This window comes from Heterodontus francisci, chromosome 18 (genome assembly GCF_036365525.1).
Source record: "Heterodontus francisci isolate sHetFra1 chromosome 18, sHetFra1.hap1, whole genome shotgun sequence".
NCBI lineage: Eukaryota > Metazoa > Chordata > Chondrichthyes > Heterodontiformes > Heterodontidae > Heterodontus > Heterodontus francisci.
The window spans coordinates 10,172,117-10,191,232 of record NC_090388.1 but is presented as its reverse complement, the minus strand read 5'-3'; the positions used below and the strand labels follow the sequence as shown (position 1 = coordinate 10,191,232).

Here is a 19,116-nt window from a genome sequence, read left to right as displayed (position 1 = left end):
TACAACCTGTTCCTCGAACCAAAGGCATTATCTGTAACCATGGTGTAGTTATACCACTCAAACAGGTTTATTTACAGCACAATTTCTTGTTAAAATAATCATTTGAAACCGCAAAGTGCAGCATAACGATTAGCTTTTTATCCCTACAATAAAAACACGGCTCTTATTTTTCCTGATTTAATTCTTTATTAGGCTTTTTTTCATGATCATGCAATCAAACTGGAAACGATTGGGAGCCGCAAATAAGATGTTTAAAAAGCCGCATGTGGGTCTGGAGCCTCCGGTTGACGGCCCCTGGGTTGGCAAAACCTCCTGGCTTTTGTACTCTCGTAATAAAGCCAAGGATCCCACATACTGATTTTTAAGCAGTTTTCTCAACTCGGCCTGCCACCTTAACAGATTTGTGTATGTACACCTGTTAGCAATCTTTTGAATTATGATCAACATAAGTCTGACTTACCAGGACTCAAGCAACCCGCTGAATGGAAACAAATTCCCCGATTTAACCCTTCAATTGTTCAAAAGTGTGGTTTTTCAGCTGAATTTAATAAGATTATATTCAAATATATCACTGATAATGCTACACACAACCTTCGCAGAAGCCATCTTATTTAACAGGGCCGATGCACTGCAAACCGTTACAACAGGAGGATAAATCTCAGCTGGGTTTCACTCCATGAGTAATGGCACCCTGAGCGAATGGGTTAATGATGTCTGCCATCTGCTGCAAGCCTGAACCGCCCATTTCAACCCCCCCCCCCCCAACAATGTGGGAACAAGGGCCAGTCAGTACTGTGCCCAGTTTTCAGCAGGCTACTGCCCTGCCCGCCGAGGAACAGGACATAAATCAGCCCCAGAGCATTTATCTTGAAAGAGAAGCTGATTTTATTCAATGATATCTGGTGCAGTGAAGTTTAATAAAGTATCAAGTGTCATAAATAATATTAATATCATTTAATATAATTGTTCAATAATTGGAACATGGAACAACTTTGTAAGAAAATCCTGCTTCCTTCATTAATTGTGTTGAGAATGAGTGAACCCTTCCATATCAGATATTGGCATCAAAATCAAATCAAATTTGGACATTAACTTGTGAGTAAAACAATTCGGGTGGAGTGTCTGTTTCCTGGTTTCCAATCACCTCCAACTTAAATGAAATGAAAGATACAATAAAATCAAATTGTTATTTGCTGGTGAAACAACAAGCATGTTAGAATTGATCCTCAAAATCCAGTTCATATGTTAAGAATTCTGTCACATTTGCAGGAACAGCCTGATATTGATTTATCATCTCCAACACTGAAATAACAGAACATTTTACAAGGGTATCAGCAAATAGTTTTCATTTTTTATTATGTTTTTTAGTGCTGTGAATATTTAACAATATCTCAAATACCTAACCTGAGTTGCCTTTGAGAAGGTGGTGGTGAGCCGCCTTCTTGAACCGTGTGGTGACAATGATCGACCGATATGTTTCCAAATCATGATGGTGTGTGTGACTTGGGGGGGGAAACTTGGAAATGATGGTGCTCCCAGAGCATTGCTGCTCTTGTCATTCTCAGTGGTAAAGGTTGCAGGATGAGAGGTGTTATTGAAGAAGCCTTGATGAGTTGCTGCAGTGCATTAAAGGCCTGCTCAAGTCACAAAAAAAAACTTGACCCAAATCTGAAGGAACCACATCAGACCCGAGCCCGACCCAGCCCAAGTCCCTCCATTTTCCCCCGCGCCCAACCCGACCTGAGTCTGACCCGACCACCGGAATGTTCCCTTTACTTACCTTGTGACTCCTAATCTTCAGGACCTGCAGCATGAGCGTGATGACGTCATAGAGACGCTCACTCGCTCACTGTGCAGACTCAGAGTTTCCATGATTGACGTACTCGGCTCGCAGCTCAGGTAAGTTTTTAACTTTTAACACTTACCTGCAATTCTTGTTGTGTGTGTCCGACCCGGATCCATCCCGATCCAGATCCGTCCTGACCTGGACTCGACCCGAGCCCGAACCCAGAAGAGCGGCCCGACCCGACCCGAGCCCGACACAAGTCGTCGGGTCCCGTCGGGTTCTGGTTGGGTAGCAGGCCTTCACAGTGCATTCTGTAGATGGTAGATATTGCAACCATGATGCGCCAGTGCAGGTGGGAGTGAATACCAAGTCCGATGGCAGGGGGCCCAGTCAAATAAACTGCTCTGGATGGTCTTGAGTGTCGTGGTTGTACCCATTTGGGTGAAGGTCGTGTGGTGAGGTAAGCCACTCTTTGCAGCATACCCAGTCTCTGCCCTATGCTTGTAGACACAGTGTTGGTATGGTTGGTCCAATTCATCTTCTGGTCAATGGTAATCCCAAGGATGTTGATGGTGATGAAGTTGTTCAGGGGACAGCTGGGTATTTTCGCATGAAGCTGGCCATTACCAGGCACTTAGATGGTTTGCATGCTAACTGTCAGTCCAAACCTGGACATTATCGAGATCCTGCTCGAGGCTGGCATGGGCTGAGAAGTTGTGAATGAATCTGAACACTGTGAAGTTGTTAGAGAACAGCTCCAATCCTGATGTTGTGACAGAGAGAAGGTCATTGATGGAGCAGCTGAACATAATTGAACCAAGGCCCAAGATCCACGCTGCTCACATTGAACAACTTCGCTTTTAACTCCACGCACTTCCTCTAAATAAAAGATGTTGCTATGGGTACCCACCTGTGTCCTAGTTATGCCTGCCTTTTTGTGGGACATGTGGAACATTGCTTCCTACTCAGGCCCCCTCCCCCACCTCTTTTTCCGGTATATTGATGACTGTATCGGTGCCACTACCTGCTCTCGCCCTGAATTGAAAAATTTCATTTACTTTGTTTCTAATTTCCGCCCTTCTTTCATCTTCACGTGGTCCATCTCCGACTCTTCCCTTCCCTTCCTCAACTTCTCTGTCTCCATTTCTGGGGATAGGCTATGAACAAATATTCACTGTAAGCCGACTGACTCCCACAGATACCTCGACTACACTTCCTCACATCCCACTTCCTGTAAGGACTCCATTCCATTCTCCCTGTTTCTCTGTCTCTGTTGTATCTGTTCTGATGATGCAATCTTTCACAACAGTGCTTCTGATATGTCTTCCTTCTTCCTCAACCTAATAGTCCCACCCCCACCATGGTCAACAGGGCCCTTGACCATGTCTGTTCCATTTCCCACACTTCTGTTCTCACCCCTTCCCCTCCCTCCCAGAATCATGTTATGGTTCCCCTTGTCCTAACCTTCCACCCTATGAGCCTATGTATTGAATGGATCATCCTCTGCTGTTTCCGTCACCTCCAGCATGACGCCACCACCAGACACATCTTCCCCTCCCCTCCCCTTTTAGCATTCCAAAGGGACCGTTCTCTCGGCGACACCCTGGTTGTCATGCCCAGTAAAGTTATGTCCTATTCATAACTTTAAACATGGACTATATTCAGTATAGCATCTTCTGGAACTGAATTTTCCTTTTGTTCTAAATGACCCACAGTGGACATTAAAAGTGGACATGGGCTGCAAAGATGGCCACTGAAGGTCAGCTGACCTGACCTGTGTATTCAAAAACTGAATCGCTGTCAGAAAGGACAAAAGGATACCTTCCAGACTAAGATGTGCCATTAACATCCATCCTTAAACAATCAGGAGACATTCCTGAGTTGAATGGGTTTCTCCTGAAACAAAGAAGGTGATTGTCTAAACCCTCCTCAGCGTGAATGTCTTACAACAATAAACCATGATGGGGCTAATCATCCTCACCATATTTGGAAAAGGAACTGTGAGAAGTCACATGGTGGGGCAGCCATGTTGGTCTCCCAAATCTTTTAAAATACAGACTGCAGAAAAAGCAGCAAGCAGATAAGGCAGTATCACCTTACTATAAAGGAACTGGAGGCTATAGCATCTTAAGGTCTCCGAGCTTGTTCCTTTTCAATCCACCAGTACAGAAAACCATCCCCCTGGTATCATGTGACTTATGAACTATTCCTTTGCTTATGATTTGTAAAAGTGCACTATCATTTTAACGGCTTTCTTTCTCAAGTCTGTGTATGCGTGTGTGTGAGCGGTGAGTGAGTGACTAGGCGTTAGACTTTCGGGTTGAAAGTGTAAATAAAAATAATCCTCTTTATTTAAACCCATGAAAAGCGTGCTGCTGGTTATTCAAATTGGCCACACACTCAGGGGTTAAGAAACACAAACATCTTCCTTTTCAAAAACACACCGATTACAGTGAAGGGAAAAGAACTGGGGTTTCGTTCTCTTTCAATTCTGTCCGTAACTCTGGTCCACTCCTCAATCACCCTCAATACCCCATCCCCTTCCTACATGCAAGCGCAGGAGGTGCAACACCTGCCATTTTACGTCCTCCCTCCTCATCATCCAAGGACACTCCTTCCAGGCGAAACAGCAATTTACGTGTACTTGTTTCAATTTAGTATACCGTATTCGCCGCTCACAACGTGGTCTGCTCTACATTGGAGAGATCAAATGCAGACTGGGTCACTGCTTTGTGGAACACCTCCATTCAGTCTGCAAGCGTGACCCTGAGCTTCCTGTCGCCTGTCATTTTAATTCTCCACCTTGCTCCCACTCTGACCTTTTGGCCTCTTGCACTGTTACAAAGAAGCTCAATGTAAGCTCGAAGAACAGCACCTCAGCTTTCGATTAGGCACTTACAGCCTTCTGGACTCAACATTGAGTTCAACAATTTCAGATCATAACCTCTGCCCCCATTTTGTTTCCTTTTACTTTGCTGATTTTGGTTTCACTCCCTTGTTTTTCTCTTTCTCTGCTTTTGGATGGAAGCTGTTCATCATTCTGTCATTCACACCTCCTCTGGACACAACTTTTATTTCTTTACTTGTCCCATTACCACTCCCTTTGGTTTTGCAGCACCCTTTAGTCATTTAATTTCTCCTGTCTTCCACTCTATCACAGACCTTCCCTTTTGTTCCTTTCCCCACCCTACCCACTTTCACTTGTTTAAAACCTATTACATTTCTAACTTTTCCCAGTTCTGATGAAAGTTCATCGTCTGAAATATTAACAGTTTTTCGCTCCACAGATGCTGTCTGATCTGCTATTTCCTGCATTTTCTATAATATCAAGTAATAGACTATTATTAATTCTTATCAACTGATGGACTTATACTAGAACTTGTTATCAGCTAATGAGAATAGTAGTGACACTTAGCATCAACTGGCAGTATGAGTCACTGGTGCTGATGTGTTGCTGACCCGGGGCTTTGTGCCCCAAACTTCAGACTTCGATGGCGGGAGAAATGTACCAACAAACAGAAATAAAAATGATACCGAACTGGCTTGGTATATTTCTAATACAGTAATCATGGGTGAATTCAATCTGCATATAGACTGGGTAAACCTAATGAGCACTAATACTGTGGAGGACGTGTTTTTGGAGTGTGTTAAGGATGGTTTTCCAGAGCAGTATGTTGAGGAACCGAGTAGAGAACAGGCTATTTTAGATCTAGTATTATGTAATGAGAAAGGGCTAATTAATAATCTTGTTGTAAAAGAACCTTTAGGGATGAGTGACCATAATATGATAGAATTTTACATTATGTTTGAAAGTGAGGTAGTTCAATCTGAAGCTAGGGTGTTAAATTTGAACAAAGGAAAAATGAAGGTATGGGGGGTAAATTGGCTGAGGTGGATTGGGAAAATACATTAAAAGGTATGACAGTACATAGGCAATGGATAGTCTTTAAAGAACTATTACATAGTTTACAGCAACTAAACATTCCTTCAAGGCACCAAACCCCAAAAGTAAAGGCAACCATGGTTAACAAAGGAAGTTGAGGATTGTATAAGATTAAAAGAAAAGGCCTATAAAGTTGCCAGAAATAGTAGTAAGCCTGAGGATTGGGAGAATTTTAGAATACAGCAAAGTAGGACGAAGAAACTGATTAAGGGAGATTAAGGCACAGTGGTTAGCACCGCAGCCTCACAGCTCCAGCGACCCGGGTTCAATTCTGGGTACTGCCTGTGTGGAGTTTGCAAGTTCTCCCTGTGTCTGCGTGGGTTTTCTCCAGGTGCTCCGGTTTCCTCCCACAAGCCAAAAGACTTGTAGGTTGGTAGGTAAATTGGCCATTACAAATTGTCCCTAGTACAGGTAGGTGGTAGGGAAATATAGGGACAGGTGGGGATGTGGTAGGAATATGGGATTAGTGTAGGATTAGTATAAATGGGTGGTTGGTGGTCGGCACAGACTCGGTGGGCAGAAGGGCCTGTTTCAGTGCTGTATCTCTAAACTAAAAAACTAAACTAAAAGAATAGAATATGAATGTAAGCTAGCAAAAAATATAAAAGCAGACTGTAAAAGCTTCTATGGGTACGTAAAAAGGAAATGTTTGGCTAAGACAAATGTGGGTCCATTAGAGGCAGAGTCAGGAGAATTTATAATGGGGAATAGAGAAATGGACAAGGCTAAATTATTACTTTGTGTCTGTATTCACTGAGGAAGATACAAGAAATCTCTCAGAATGAGCGATCCAAGGGATTAGGGAGAAAGAAGAATTGAAGGAAATTAGTATTAGTAAGAAGGTTGTATTGGAGAAATTAATAGGGTTGAAGGTTGATAAGTCCCCAGGACCTGATAGTCAACATCCCAGAGTGTTGAAAGAGGTAGCTATGGAGATAGTGGGTGCACTGGTGATCATCTTCCAAAATTCTACAGATTCTGGAGCAGTTCCTGCAGATTGGAAGGTCGCAAATGTCACCCCACTATTTAAGAAGGGAGGGAGAGAGAAAACAGGGAACTACAGACATGTCAGCCTTACATCAGTCATTGGGAAAATGCTAGAATCTATTGTAAAGGATGTGATAAATGGACACTTGGATAATAATGATCTGATTGGGCATAGTCAACTTGAATTTATGAATGGGAAATCATGTTTGATGAACCTGTTGGAGTTTTTTGAGGATGTTACCAACAGAGTTGATAAAGGGGAGTCGGTGGACATGGTATACTAGGATTTTCAGAAGGCTTTTGATAAAGACCCCACAGGAGGTTGGTTTGCAAAATTAAAGCACATGGGGTGGAATAACAGTAATATACTGGCATGGATTAAGGATTAGGAATAAACGGGTCATTCTTCCGTTGACAGGCTGTGACTAGTGGGGTACCGCAGGAATCAGTGCTTGGGCCCCAGCTGTTCACAATATATATCAATGATTTGGATGTGGGGACCAAATGTAATATTTCCAAGTTCGCGGATAACACAAAACTAGGTGGGAATGTGTGTTGTGAGGAAGACGAAAAGTGGCTTCAAGGGGATTTGGACAGACTTACTGAGTGGGCAAGAACATGGCAGATGGAATATAATGTGGAAAAATGTGAGGTTATCCACTTTGGTACGAGGAATGGATGTGCAGAGTATTTCTTAAATGGTAAGAGATTAGAAAGTGTAGATGTACAAAGGGCCCTGGGTATCCTCGTCAATAGGTAACTGAAAGCTAACATGCAGGTGCAGCAAGCAATTAAGAAGGCTAATGGTATGTTAGCCTTTATCGCAAGAGGATTTGAGTACAGGAGTAGTGAAGTCTTGCTTCAATTGTATAGAACTTTGGTTAGACTGCACTTGGAGTACTGTGTGCAGTTTTGGTCCCCTTACCTTAGGAAGGATATTACTGCCATAGAGGGAGTGCAAAGGTTCACCTGAATTGTTCATGGGATGGCGGGACTGTCCTATGAAGAGAGATTGGGGAAACTGGGCCTGTATTCTCTAGAGATCTGAAGAATGAGAGGTGATCTCATTGAAATCTACAAAATACTTAAAGGGATAGACAGGGTAGATGCAGCTGTTTCCCCTGGTTGGGGAGTCTAGAACCAGGGGACACAATTTCAAAATAAGCAGGAAGCCATTTAGGACAGAGATGAGGAGAAATTTCTTTACTCAAAGGGTTGTGAATTTTTGGAATTCTCTACCCCAGAGGGCTGTGGAAGCTCAGTCATTGAATATGTTTAAAGCAGAGATTGACAGATTTCTAAATGCAAATGACATAAGGAGATATGAGGATAGTGTGGGGAAAAAGGCATTGAAGTGGAAGATCAGCCATGATCATATTAAATGGCGGGGCAGGTTCGATGGGCTGAATGCCCTACTCCTGCATTCCTGTTCATTCTGACTAGACTCCGCAGGGATAGATTTTGCTCCATAATCCAGTCTGAAATCCAATGGGACAGCAGCGGAAAATGGGGAAAAATGCTTCAGAGAAGCGTACCATTACCTCGCTATCTCCAACTTCATTGACCTCACCAGGTCCACTGCCACTCACAGCATGAAATTTTTTTTTGGGGGGAGTGGGGGCTGCTGAACCAAGGTTCCTATATCTCCTCCTCTTATCACCGTTCACTGAGACCTCCCCCACTCCTTTGATCCCCCATAACCGTATTTCTGTGGGATTTCATCTTAGCTAAGGCTTAGAATCAGAAAATGTCTTCCTTTCCGGAGTCGTCTGTCCTTTGCGTCTTTCATATGCTGAAGCATCGCCTAATTCTCCTCTTTGGCATTGATGGGGTTCACTGCAGGTGGAAGGAATCCATGAGCAACTGTGACTACCCAATGAGCACCCAGCCAGACTAATGGCTTGTGGTCAGTGTGGGGAGGTCGGGGGGTGGGAGCATGACAGGAATGCTGACTGGCCACTGTCTACCCCAAAGAGCAGAATCCCATCCATCGGTAATTCTGAGCGAGTTCACAGAGGACGATCTAGCCTTTATTGTACGGTTATACTCCGGCTTTCAACCGTTAATATTTTTGACAAAGAGGTTCTTGCCCATCTCTCACAAGTCACAACAGAGCATAAGATCACAAATTGCAAAGAAGAGAGGGTTACAATACAGATTTACTTTGATGTTGCCTGGTATGAGAAAATATAAATATGAAGACTTGAGAAATTGGGCCCTTTTTCATCAGAGCCACACAGATTACTGGACAGTGTTTACAATTATGAAAGGATGGGACAGGTTACAGAAGCAGACTGTTTCCAGTTGCAGAGGTTCCCAGAACATAGCCAGTAGATGCAAGAGTAAAGAGATTCAGCATTGAGTGGCTCAGTGCTCATTTGTGAAGGGCCTTGCATCACTGCAGGAGTTCCTCAGGGTGGTGTCCTAGGCCCAACAACCTTCAGCTGCTTCATCAATGACCTTTCCTCCATCACAAGGTCAGAAGTGGGGATATTCACTGAGGAATGCACAGAATTCAGTTCCATTCACAATTCCTCAGACACTGAAGCAGTCCGTACCTGCATGCAGCCAGGCCTGGACAACAGTCAGGCTTGGGCTGATAAGTGGCAAGTAACAAGTGCCAGGCAATGACCATCTCCAACAAGAGAGAGTCTAACCATCTCCCCATGACATTCAATGGCATCATCACTGAATCCCCCATCATCAACATCTTGGGTCACCACTGACCAGAAACTGAACTGGACCAGCCATGTAATATCTGTGGCTACAAGAGCAGGGCAGAGGCTGGGAATTCTGCAGGGAGTGACTCACCTCCTGACTCCCCAAAGCCTTCCCACCATATACAAAACACAAGTCAGGAGTGTGATGGAATACTCTCCGCTTGCCTGGATGAGTGCAGCTCGAACAACATTTAAGAACCTCAACACCATCCAGGACAAAGCAGCCCGCTTGATCGGCACCCCATCCGCCACCTTAAACCTTTCCTCTACTATCAGATCACTGTTGCATTGTGTGTACCATCTACAAGATGCATTTCAGCAACTTGCCAAGGCTTCTTCGACAACACGTTCCAAACGTGACTTCCACTACCTAGAAAGACGGGGAAGCAAACGTAGGGGAACACCACCACCTGCAAGTTCCCCACCAAGTCACACACCATCCTGACTTGGAAATATCTCGCTGTTCCTTCATTGTTCTGAGCCAATATCCTGGAACTCCCTACCTAACAGCACTGTGGGCGTACCTACACCACATGGACTGCAGTGATTCAAGAAGGCGGCTCACCACCACCTTCTCAAGGGCGATTAGGGATGGGCAATAAATTCTGGCCTTGCCAGCGATGCCCACATCCCATTAATGAATATAAAATACACCCTCCCACTACCCCCCACACCACATACACACGCAAACACTCCACTGCAATCACAAGGCTTCCTTTATCAGGTGATATGTGGGCAGGGCGTACCTTAACATCTGAGTACTCGTCTTGTCCATTTCTCATTCCACGAAGGGTCTTTCTTGACTTCAAAGGTGCCAGAAAATTTCACCACTGAACGGGTCATTGAATAAAACACATCAGGCTGTGAGCCACAAATCTATGTGACAGAAAACAGAAAATAAGCAAATAATTTCCTTAATGTGTGTGCACTTTACTTCACTATTTGTCCATATGATGTCAGGCTTTGTGTGGAATGCTAGACAGGGACAGGAATGTTTATGGGTAAATAAAGTGATTGATGCTGAGCTTAATAAGTGCGGAAAGCCACTGACCAAGTTATTAGCCAAACTCACAAACTGCTGTCTGTCCAGCTACTCAGTGGGCCGGAGTCTTGCATCCTGATCAACTGACGTTTGGAAAAGTAAACAGTTTTATTGAATGTACTGTTGATCCCCAAGGACACATTGTACAGCGAGCTCGTCACTGGTACCAGACCCACCGGCCGTCCATGGCTCCGCTTTAAAGACGTCTGCAAACGTGACATGAAGTCCTGTGACATTGATCACAAGTCGTGGGAGTCAGTTGCCTGATCGCCAGAGCTGGCGGGCAACCATAAAGGCGGGGCTAAAGCGTGGCGAGTCGAAGAGACTTAGCAGTTGGCAGGAAAAAAGACAGAAGCGCAAGGAGAGAGCCAACTGTGTAATAGCCCCGACAACCAATTTTATCTGCAGCACCTGTGGAAGAGTCTGTGACTCTAGAATTGGCCTTTATAGCCATTCCAGGCGCTGCTGCACAAACCACTGACCACCTCCAGGCGCTTACCCATTGTCTCTCGAGATAAGGAGGCCAAAGACTGTTGCTGTATTTCCACGATACTTTTATACCCACATCTGAGACAGACTCTAATTTCTGTGTCAAAACGTGTTGGCAAAGAAATAGAAAAGAGTAAAAGATGAAGATAGGTAAAAAACAGCAGGCCCGGAGACACTCATTTCAAATTTTCCTTTACTCCAACTACAGGTGATCTCAAAATAACCACTTTAATTTTTACAAAGCTAACGTCCACTCCACTGAAAACAGGCTAGCACTGTGGGGAAAATAATCATGTTAAAAAAACATCTTTAATTCTGTACTTCCATCAAGCAAAATATCTGTGCGAAAGTTTCCAACCTGGTATATATTCAATGGATTTGTTTCAAACAAAGGAGCCAAAAGCTGTTGCTTCGAACCATGTACAGAACAGCAGTTATCCCAGTATCTGTCACAGCAACATTACATACAACTTGCCGATGCTCAGATTGGGACTACAATCAGACAAATCCCCTGAACCTGATGGCCTACATCCTAGGGTTTTAAACAGAAGTGGCTGCAGAGATAGTGGATGCATTGGTTTTGATCTTCCATAATTACTTAGATTCTAGAATGGTCCCCAGGGATTGGAAGGTAGCAAATGTAACCCCACTGTTAAGAAAGGAGGGAGAGAGAAAACAGGGAAGTATAGGCCAGTTAGCCTGACATCGGTAATAGGGAAAATGCGAGCATCTATTATTAAGAATGTAGACTTGGAAAATCATAAATGATTAGGCAGAGTCAACACTGTCTTATGAAAGGGAAATCATGTTTGAGAAATCTAATAGAGTTTTTTGAGGGTGTAACTGGCAGGGTAGAAAAGGGGGAAACCAGTAGTTGTAATATATTTGGATTTCCAGAAGGCATTCGATAAGGTGCCACACAGAAGGTTGTTACTCAAGATGAGGGCTTGTGAGGTGGGGATAATAGATTAGCATGGATTGAGGATTGGTTAACAAAGAGAAAATAGACAGTGGGGATAAACGGAGTGTTTTCAGGATGACTGGGTGGATCAGTGCTTGAGCCTTAGCCAGTTACAATCCATATCAATGATTTAGGTGAGGGGGATGAGTATAACGTATCCAAACTTATTGATGATACAAAGTTTAGTGGGAAAGTAAGCTGTGAGGAAGATGCAAAGAGGCTGCAAAAGGATATTAAGTTAAGTGAGTGGACAAGAAGGTGGCAGATGCAGTACAATATGGGGAAGTTTAAAATTATCCACTTTGGTTGGAAGAATTGAAATGCAAGATAGTTTTTAGAAACTGAGACTAATAAAGATTAGTTCTCAGAGGAATTTGGGTGTCCTTGTACAGGGCTTTGGTGATACCACACCTGGAGTACTGTGTACGGTTCTGGTCTTCTTACCCAAGGAAGGACATACTTGCCCTAGAGGGAGTGCAACGAAGGTTCACTCAACTGGTTCCTGGGATGAGGGGATTGCCCAATGAGGAGAGATTGAGTAGACTAGGCATACATTTCGTGGAGTTTAGAAGAATGAGGTGATCTCATTGAAACATATAAAATTCTGAATGGACTTGACAGGGTAGATGCTGAGAGGTTGTTTCACCCTGCCTCAAGAGTCTAGAATTGGGGGGGGTCACAGCTTCAGGGTAAGGAGTCAGCATTTAGGACTGAGAATCTTTGGAATTCTCCCCCAGAGGGCTGCGGATGCTCCACCGTCGAGTATATTCAAGACTGCGATCGAGAGATTTTTGGGCACTAAGGGAATTCAGCGATGCGGGGATTGGGTACGAAAGTGAATGTTGCAGTTTGGCCGTGACCTTATTGAATGGCGGAGCAGGCTCGAGGGGCTGGATGGGCTACTCCTGCTCCTATTCTTATGAAAGAAAGTCTTGCACTTTTTTTGCACCTTTCACCATCTCAGGACGTTCTAAAGTGCTTTATAGCTAATGATACAAATTTGAAGTGTAGTCACTGTTATAATGTAGGGAACATGGCAGTCGATTTGCACAGAGCAAGATCCCACAAAAAGTAATGATTTAAGACACCAGATAATCTGTTTTATGTGTCTGTTAAGGGATAAATGTTGGCCTGGACTTGGGAGAACCGTGATGGGGATTGTACCAAGCACGAGAAACAGTAAAAGCTTTTGGGGGGAAGCAGTGTATTAAAGATAGTCATTAGGGAGGGGTGAAAGGTGGGGGGGGCATGAGGGAGGGATTAAGAAGATCGACAGCTGCTGAAGTCTCACAGCAAAAGTTAATGACAAGTTGATCTTTGGATGATAAGCAGATATTTGGTATGTATCCAGATCTGTCTGCAGAGACTCATTGACAGGATTGCGGCTGCCTGCAACGAACTTGGCCTAACCATCAGCCTCAAGAAAATGAACATCATGGGACAGGACGTCAGAAATGCTCAATCCACCAATATCGGCGACCACGCTCTGGAAATGGTTCAAGAGTTCACCTACCTAGGCTCAACTATCACCAGTAACCTGCTTCTCGATGCAGAAATCAAGAAGCGCATGGGAAAGGCTTCCACTGCTTTGTCCAGACTGGCCAAGAGAGTGTGGGAAAATGGCGCACTGACACGGAACACAAAAGTCTGAGTGTTTCAAGCCTGTGTCCTCAGTACCTTGCTCTACGGCAGCGAGGCCTGGACAATGTATGTCAGCCAAGAGCGACGTCTCAACCCAATCCATCTTTGCTGCCTCCGAAGAATCCTTGGCATCAGGTGGCGGGACCATATCTCCAACACACAAGTCAGCCAACATCCCCAGCATATACACCTTACTGAGCTTGGCCATGTGAGCCGCATGGAAGATGGCAGGATCCCCAAAGATGCATTGTACAGCGAGCTGGTCACTGGTATCAGACCTACCGGCCGTCCATGTCTCCGCTTTAAAGACGTCTGAAAACGCAACATGAAGTCCTATGACATTGACCACAAGTCGTGGGAGTCAGTTGCCAGTGATCGCCAGAGCTGGCGGGCAGCCATAAAGGCGGGGCTAAAGAGTGGCGAGTCGAAGAGACTTAGCAGCTGGCAGGAAAAAAGACAGAAGCGCAAGGAGAGTGCCAACTGTGTAACAGCCCCGACAACCAATTTTATCTGCAGCGCCTGTGGAAGAGTCTGTGACTCTAGAATTGGCCTTTATAGCCAATCCAGGCGCTGCTTCACAAACCACTGACCACCTCTAAGTGCTTACCCCTTGTCTCTCGAGACAAGGAGGCCGAAGAAGATCCAGATCAGGTTATAATTAAACAGCAACCCCAAGACAACCTGTAAACAATGGCATGGCGCACTGCAGTAATGTTTTCAATAATTTCAAGATAAGCTCGCCATTGATTGACATCAACCAACAGCTCAGGTTCACTCTCGGGAACCTGACCCAGACCTACTGCCACTAACCCTAAGTGAGCACTGCTCTCTTGATGTTACCCTATCATGATTCACAGGCTAGGGAACATTATGAGACCAAAGATGGATTCTGGTTCCCCAGAGAATATTTGCAGGATTTACGAGAGTTAGCCATTTGTGCTTTTTCTATCTGACAAAGCTGGGTCCATCAGGAAGACAATGCACAAATTCACAGGGAACTCTTCAAATTCCATCAAGTGCATTCAATCAGAGCAAGTTTTGTCATATTAATCTCCAGCTGTAAAATCCTTCACTCAGAGATCTCAGAGTATCACAAAATGAAACAGCACAGCAGGAGGCAAACACTTACAACAGGAGACATTTACAATATGGGACAGAACCTCCTGCAACACCCTCTGCGATTAAAATAACTTTTAATATACCAACATTACTGCATTTTTATTCTTCAGATATGTCAGATTGTATAAACAGGAACAACCAACAATTGAAGAGAGGGAGGGGGAGGGGAGCGGTTTGAACTTTCAGGTGGTCTGGTGTGAGAAGTGTTAAACATGGCTTCACCACTGAGTACTTCCGATCTCCAAACACTCACATTAACTTCTTTCAATAAATATCACAGATCTACACACATGCAATAAAGTGGTCAAAAACTTATGGGATGTCTGACAGGCATTCACCGAGTTTACCTGATTGACATTTTTTACTAGCTTTTTGCAAACAAGTAGATTTGCAAGATCAGAAAAGCAGATAATGAGATATGCCAGGAATATACACCAATTAAATGCTTCTTTTAACTGGTTTAAGTTAAACGAGTCCCTCTATTTTGGACTGGTGGGGATGGGGTGAGGGGAGAATTCTCCTTTGAAGCTTTTCCTGTAAAAATATCATTTCGTTCAGGATTAAAAAAAAATACTATTTCCTGTGTTAGAATCAGATATAAAAGTGAATTCCAGGTTTCGTCACCATGCAGTGTCTTATAGCATGAAGAGGAGGAGTGAGGGCAATACCCTGTGTATAATCCATTTAAAGAAAATTATTTAAACTACAAACAATAGAATGTTACAGCGGAAGACATTTTTCAACAAATACTTTACTGAATGCAAGAAAACAATAATTGACAACTGAGTCAGGCTGATCAGTCACTGGGAGCATTGCACAACATTTAAACCACACAATGAATCTTCACTTGCCCATGAGTGTGAAAACCCCCATGTTCAGCAGTGTCCTTGTGGATTGGCTGATTGCAATGAGCCATGCAGCCTGATTAATCACAGGTTTCTGGAGCTCTCCCTTTCCCCAGTCGCATATATTTCTGGAAATGTATTGTCCCAATCCACACACTCAACCCAAACAATAGAGACTGCCTTTCATTTCTATATCTGCTCCTTTCTCCTATTAACTAACCCATTGAAAGTTACTAAAAACTTGGGGACTGGGTTTATCATGCAAATTAATTATTTACAAATTGGAGCGTAAGAACATGAGGAGGCCATTCAGCCCCTCAAGCCTGCTCCACCATTCAATTAGTTCACGGTTGCTCTGCACCTAAACTCCGTTTCCTCCCCTTAAGCTCCATATCCCTTGATACCCTTCCCAACAAAAATTTATCCATCTCATTCTTGACAATTTCAATTGCCCCTGAGCATCAACAGCCTTTGGGAGGTGGGGAATATTCAACATTGCCACTACATTTTTGCTGAAAAATTACTTCCTGACTGCCCTCCTGAATGGCCAAGCTCTAATTTTATTGTGTCCCCTTGTTCTAGACTCCTCCCACCAGAGGAAATATTTTCTCCGTATCTACCCATTGAATCAGTTTATCATTTTAAACACCTCAATACACTCTTCAAGTCTCCTATGCTTAAGGGAATACAAAACTTGAATACAAACAGTACCGACCAGAGCTTGAAGATCACCTCTTGGGTTGACACCAACCCCAATGTGAATCAGGTGGTATCTCTCCATCATTAATCCTCAATGCTTAATGGAGAGACTGGATTAAACAGGGGTCTCTCTTTTCTCCAATCCACCTTTCCACAACTGGCCTCAAAATCCTTTTTTGTTCCTTTGAGCAGTTCCAGACTGCCCCTTTTAACATCATACCCTAAAGCGACCAGCCTTCTGATACGATGGTGCACAATCTGTGTAGACAGCTCAAGCACTGCAGGACTCGCTTTGACCTGCTCCACTGAAAATCCTTCCTGCAAAATGGCATTGAGGCGTTCCTCTAGAACAGGAACTGAAAAATACAGCAAGGCTGGGCAGCTCAGCAGTATCAGCCTCAGTCCCTCGTCACTGCACTGCAATGCGTGCGCACAGAATGCAGCACTCTTCGCCATCGTACTGGCAGAGAGCTCAGATATCAACCCTTTAAGCTTGGAGAACAGCTTCAGGAGCTCAGCACTGCTGAAACCCAAGGATCGGAGGAAAGCCAGGTTTTCATGCACCATCTCTGGGGGTTTCAGCAAGATAAAAGGATTTTGACTCAGCAGTTTCATTAGCCAGACTCTCATATTGGCCTGGGTGCCACCCAGTTGAAGGTAGCTTCGCTGCAAAGTCTCAATTACAGCCCTGTTCTTATCCACACTGCTGCAGAAAGTCTGGGGAGAGCTGGCCAGTAAGCGGCTGATGATCCTTTTGTTCAGGTTTAATGTTTGGAAATATTTAACATTGTCCTGACGATTCCTGTGGTTTCTGACTGTAAAGAAAGATTCTGGGAACCGTTCTACAATTCTCACCAGCTCTTTCTCATTGGGACACAGTCTTTCCCACAACTCCCTCTGGGCGGTAGTTTCTGCTGGTGTGCAGAGGACAGCTTCAGGGCATCGTTCTAAAATGAGGGCTACCTTCTTCCCCTCCGCTCCCATTTCCTTTAAAATGTTGGCGGTTTCATTGACGTAAGCCACGTCCGCAAGCAATACCCAGCTTTTCAGTTGGCGAATTTTTGCTACATCCACCGACAGCCGGTGCAAGCTGTCCACAGTCTCTCTGTTTTCCTTTTGTTGTGTGCTGGAGGTTGTGAACTGAAGGCAGTCTCTGTAAATTCCTCTGCTCCACAGATGTTCTCTGCACCGTCGACAGCTCAGCAATCCCAGTCCAACCATTTTGCAGAGGGAACTGGATCCGTACATTTCCAGCTTTGGCTATCATCCTGGACAGAAATAAAACAAGCAGTGAATGTACTGACAGCACCAATAACAGAGAAGATTAAGAGGAAATTTATTAGAGGTGTTTAAAATCAAGAAGGGTTTTGATAGAGTAAATAAGGAAAAACTGTTGCCAATAGCAGAAGGGTTGATAACCAGAGGAGACAGATTTAAGGTGATCATAGAATGATTACAACACAGTGGAGGTTATTGGGCCTGTCAAGCCCATGCTAGCTCTCTGCAAGAGCAACTCAGATAATCCCAATCACCTACCCTTTCCCCGTAGCTCTGCAAATTGTTTCCCTTTAGGTGCTTATCCAATTCCCTTTTAAAAGCCATGACTGAAGCTGCCATGATGGGCCGAAGGGCCTGTTTCTGTGCTGTATGACTCTATGACCATCCTTCAGGCAGTGCAGTCCAGATCCTAATTGCTGTGCAAACAAGTTTTTCCTCATGTCGTTGTTGCTTCTTTTGTCAGTCACCTTAAATCGGTGTCCTCTGGTTCTGGATCCTTCCACCAACAGGAACAGTTTCTCCCTATCTACTCTGTCCAGACCCCTTATGATTTTGAACACTTCTAGCAAAACTCCTCTTAATTTTCTCCAAGGAGAACAGCCCCAGCTTCTCCAATCGATCCATTTAACTGAAATTCCTCATCTCTGGAAGCGTTCTCGTGAATCTTTTCTGCACCCTCTCCAATGCCTTCACATCCTTCCTAACGTGTGGTGCCCAGAACCGGACACAATTCTCCAGTGCAGGCTGAAGCAGCGTTTTTATAAACATTTATCATAACTTATTGCTCTTGTACTCTCAGCTTCTATTTATAAAGCCCAGGATCCAGTGTGCTTCATTAACCACGTTCTCAGACTGTTTGATAAAGAACCAGAGCGGAGATGAGAATTATCTTACACAGAGAGTTGTTATGATCTGGAATTCACAGCCTGAAAGAAGTGGAAGCAGATTCAATAATAACTTTCAAAAGGGAAGAGGTCTGCAGGGCTCTGGGGAAAAGGATTAATCGGTTCCCTCTTTCAGGGAGCTAGCAAAGGGCCGATGGGCCGAGTGGACGCCTCCGAGGACCATGATTCAATGCTCTGACTCGCGGTGTCGGAGTGACACCAGCTCAGCGACAGGGCACAGTCTGGATCCGGGCCCAGGGGCCACGGCCAGGGAGAGCGGGTTGACCCCCAACCACCGGCTCGGGGAGCAGAGAGTGGGCCCGGTCCCTATCTCAGAGCCGCTCACCTGAGCCCACTCTGAAGCCCAAGCCCGAGGAGCGACTCCAAGCGCCACTTCCAGGCCGCCGCCTGTCAATCAAACAGCCCGAGACCACGCCCCTCCCTCCAGCCCCGCCCGTCAACTGCCAACCTCGTCCACCCTGGCCACGCCGCTCCTCGCAGCTGCGCCGCTCCCTGACCACGCCCCTTCTCGACCACGCCCCTCCTCGCAGCTCCGCCCCTCCACGGCCCCGCCCCTCCTCCATCTCCGCTCCGCCTTGGACACGCCCCTTTTCATAGCCCCGCCCCCCCCCAGGCCACTTTATCCCAAATAAAAACAAGAAATGCTGGAACCACTCAGCAGGTCTGGCAGCATCTGTGAAAAGAGAAGCAGAGTTTTTTTA

At 44.8% G+C, this 19,116-nt stretch overlaps 2 protein-coding genes across 4 annotated transcripts in view; one reads left to right on the top strand and one right to left on the bottom strand.

Annotated features, from left to right (window-relative positions):
* The window catches only part of zgc:153031, a 49,811-nt gene that overhangs the window by 23,923 nt on the left and 6,772 nt on the right, over positions 1-19,116 (top strand). The window lies entirely within an intron of this gene.
* On the bottom strand, positions 923-18,822 carry mterf2 (mitochondrial transcription termination factor 2). 3 transcript variants are annotated; one of them, XR_010976814.1, is made up of 4 exons: positions 18,741-18,822; positions 16,249-17,500; positions 10,183-10,312; positions 923-1,150 (listed from the first exon to the last, which is right to left on the bottom strand). XR_010976814.1 is itself a non-coding variant. In XM_068050215.1 (2 exons), exon 2 carries the CDS (start codon positions 17,478-17,480, stop codon positions 16,317-16,319), a length of 1,164 nt encoding a protein of 387 aa, XP_067906316.1. In that variant the 5' UTR covers positions 17,481-17,500; positions 18,405-18,733; the 3' UTR covers positions 11,150-16,316. The 3 variants fall into 3 exon arrangements, 2 of the variants coding, with proteins under 2 accessions (XP_067906316.1, XP_067906317.1); XM_068050215.1 differs by lacking the exons at positions 923-1,150; positions 10,183-10,312; positions 18,741-18,822 and adding an exon at positions 18,405-18,733 and having other exon boundaries at positions 11,150-17,500; XM_068050216.1 differs by lacking the exons at positions 923-1,150; positions 10,183-10,312; positions 18,741-18,822 and adding an exon at positions 17,769-18,390 and having other exon boundaries at positions 11,150-17,500.

Coding starts and splice junctions, on each gene's coding strand:
- mterf2 (XM_068050215.1), bottom strand. CDS start 17,480: ATGTACGGATCCAGTTCCCTCTGCAAAATGGTTGGACTGGGATTGCTG.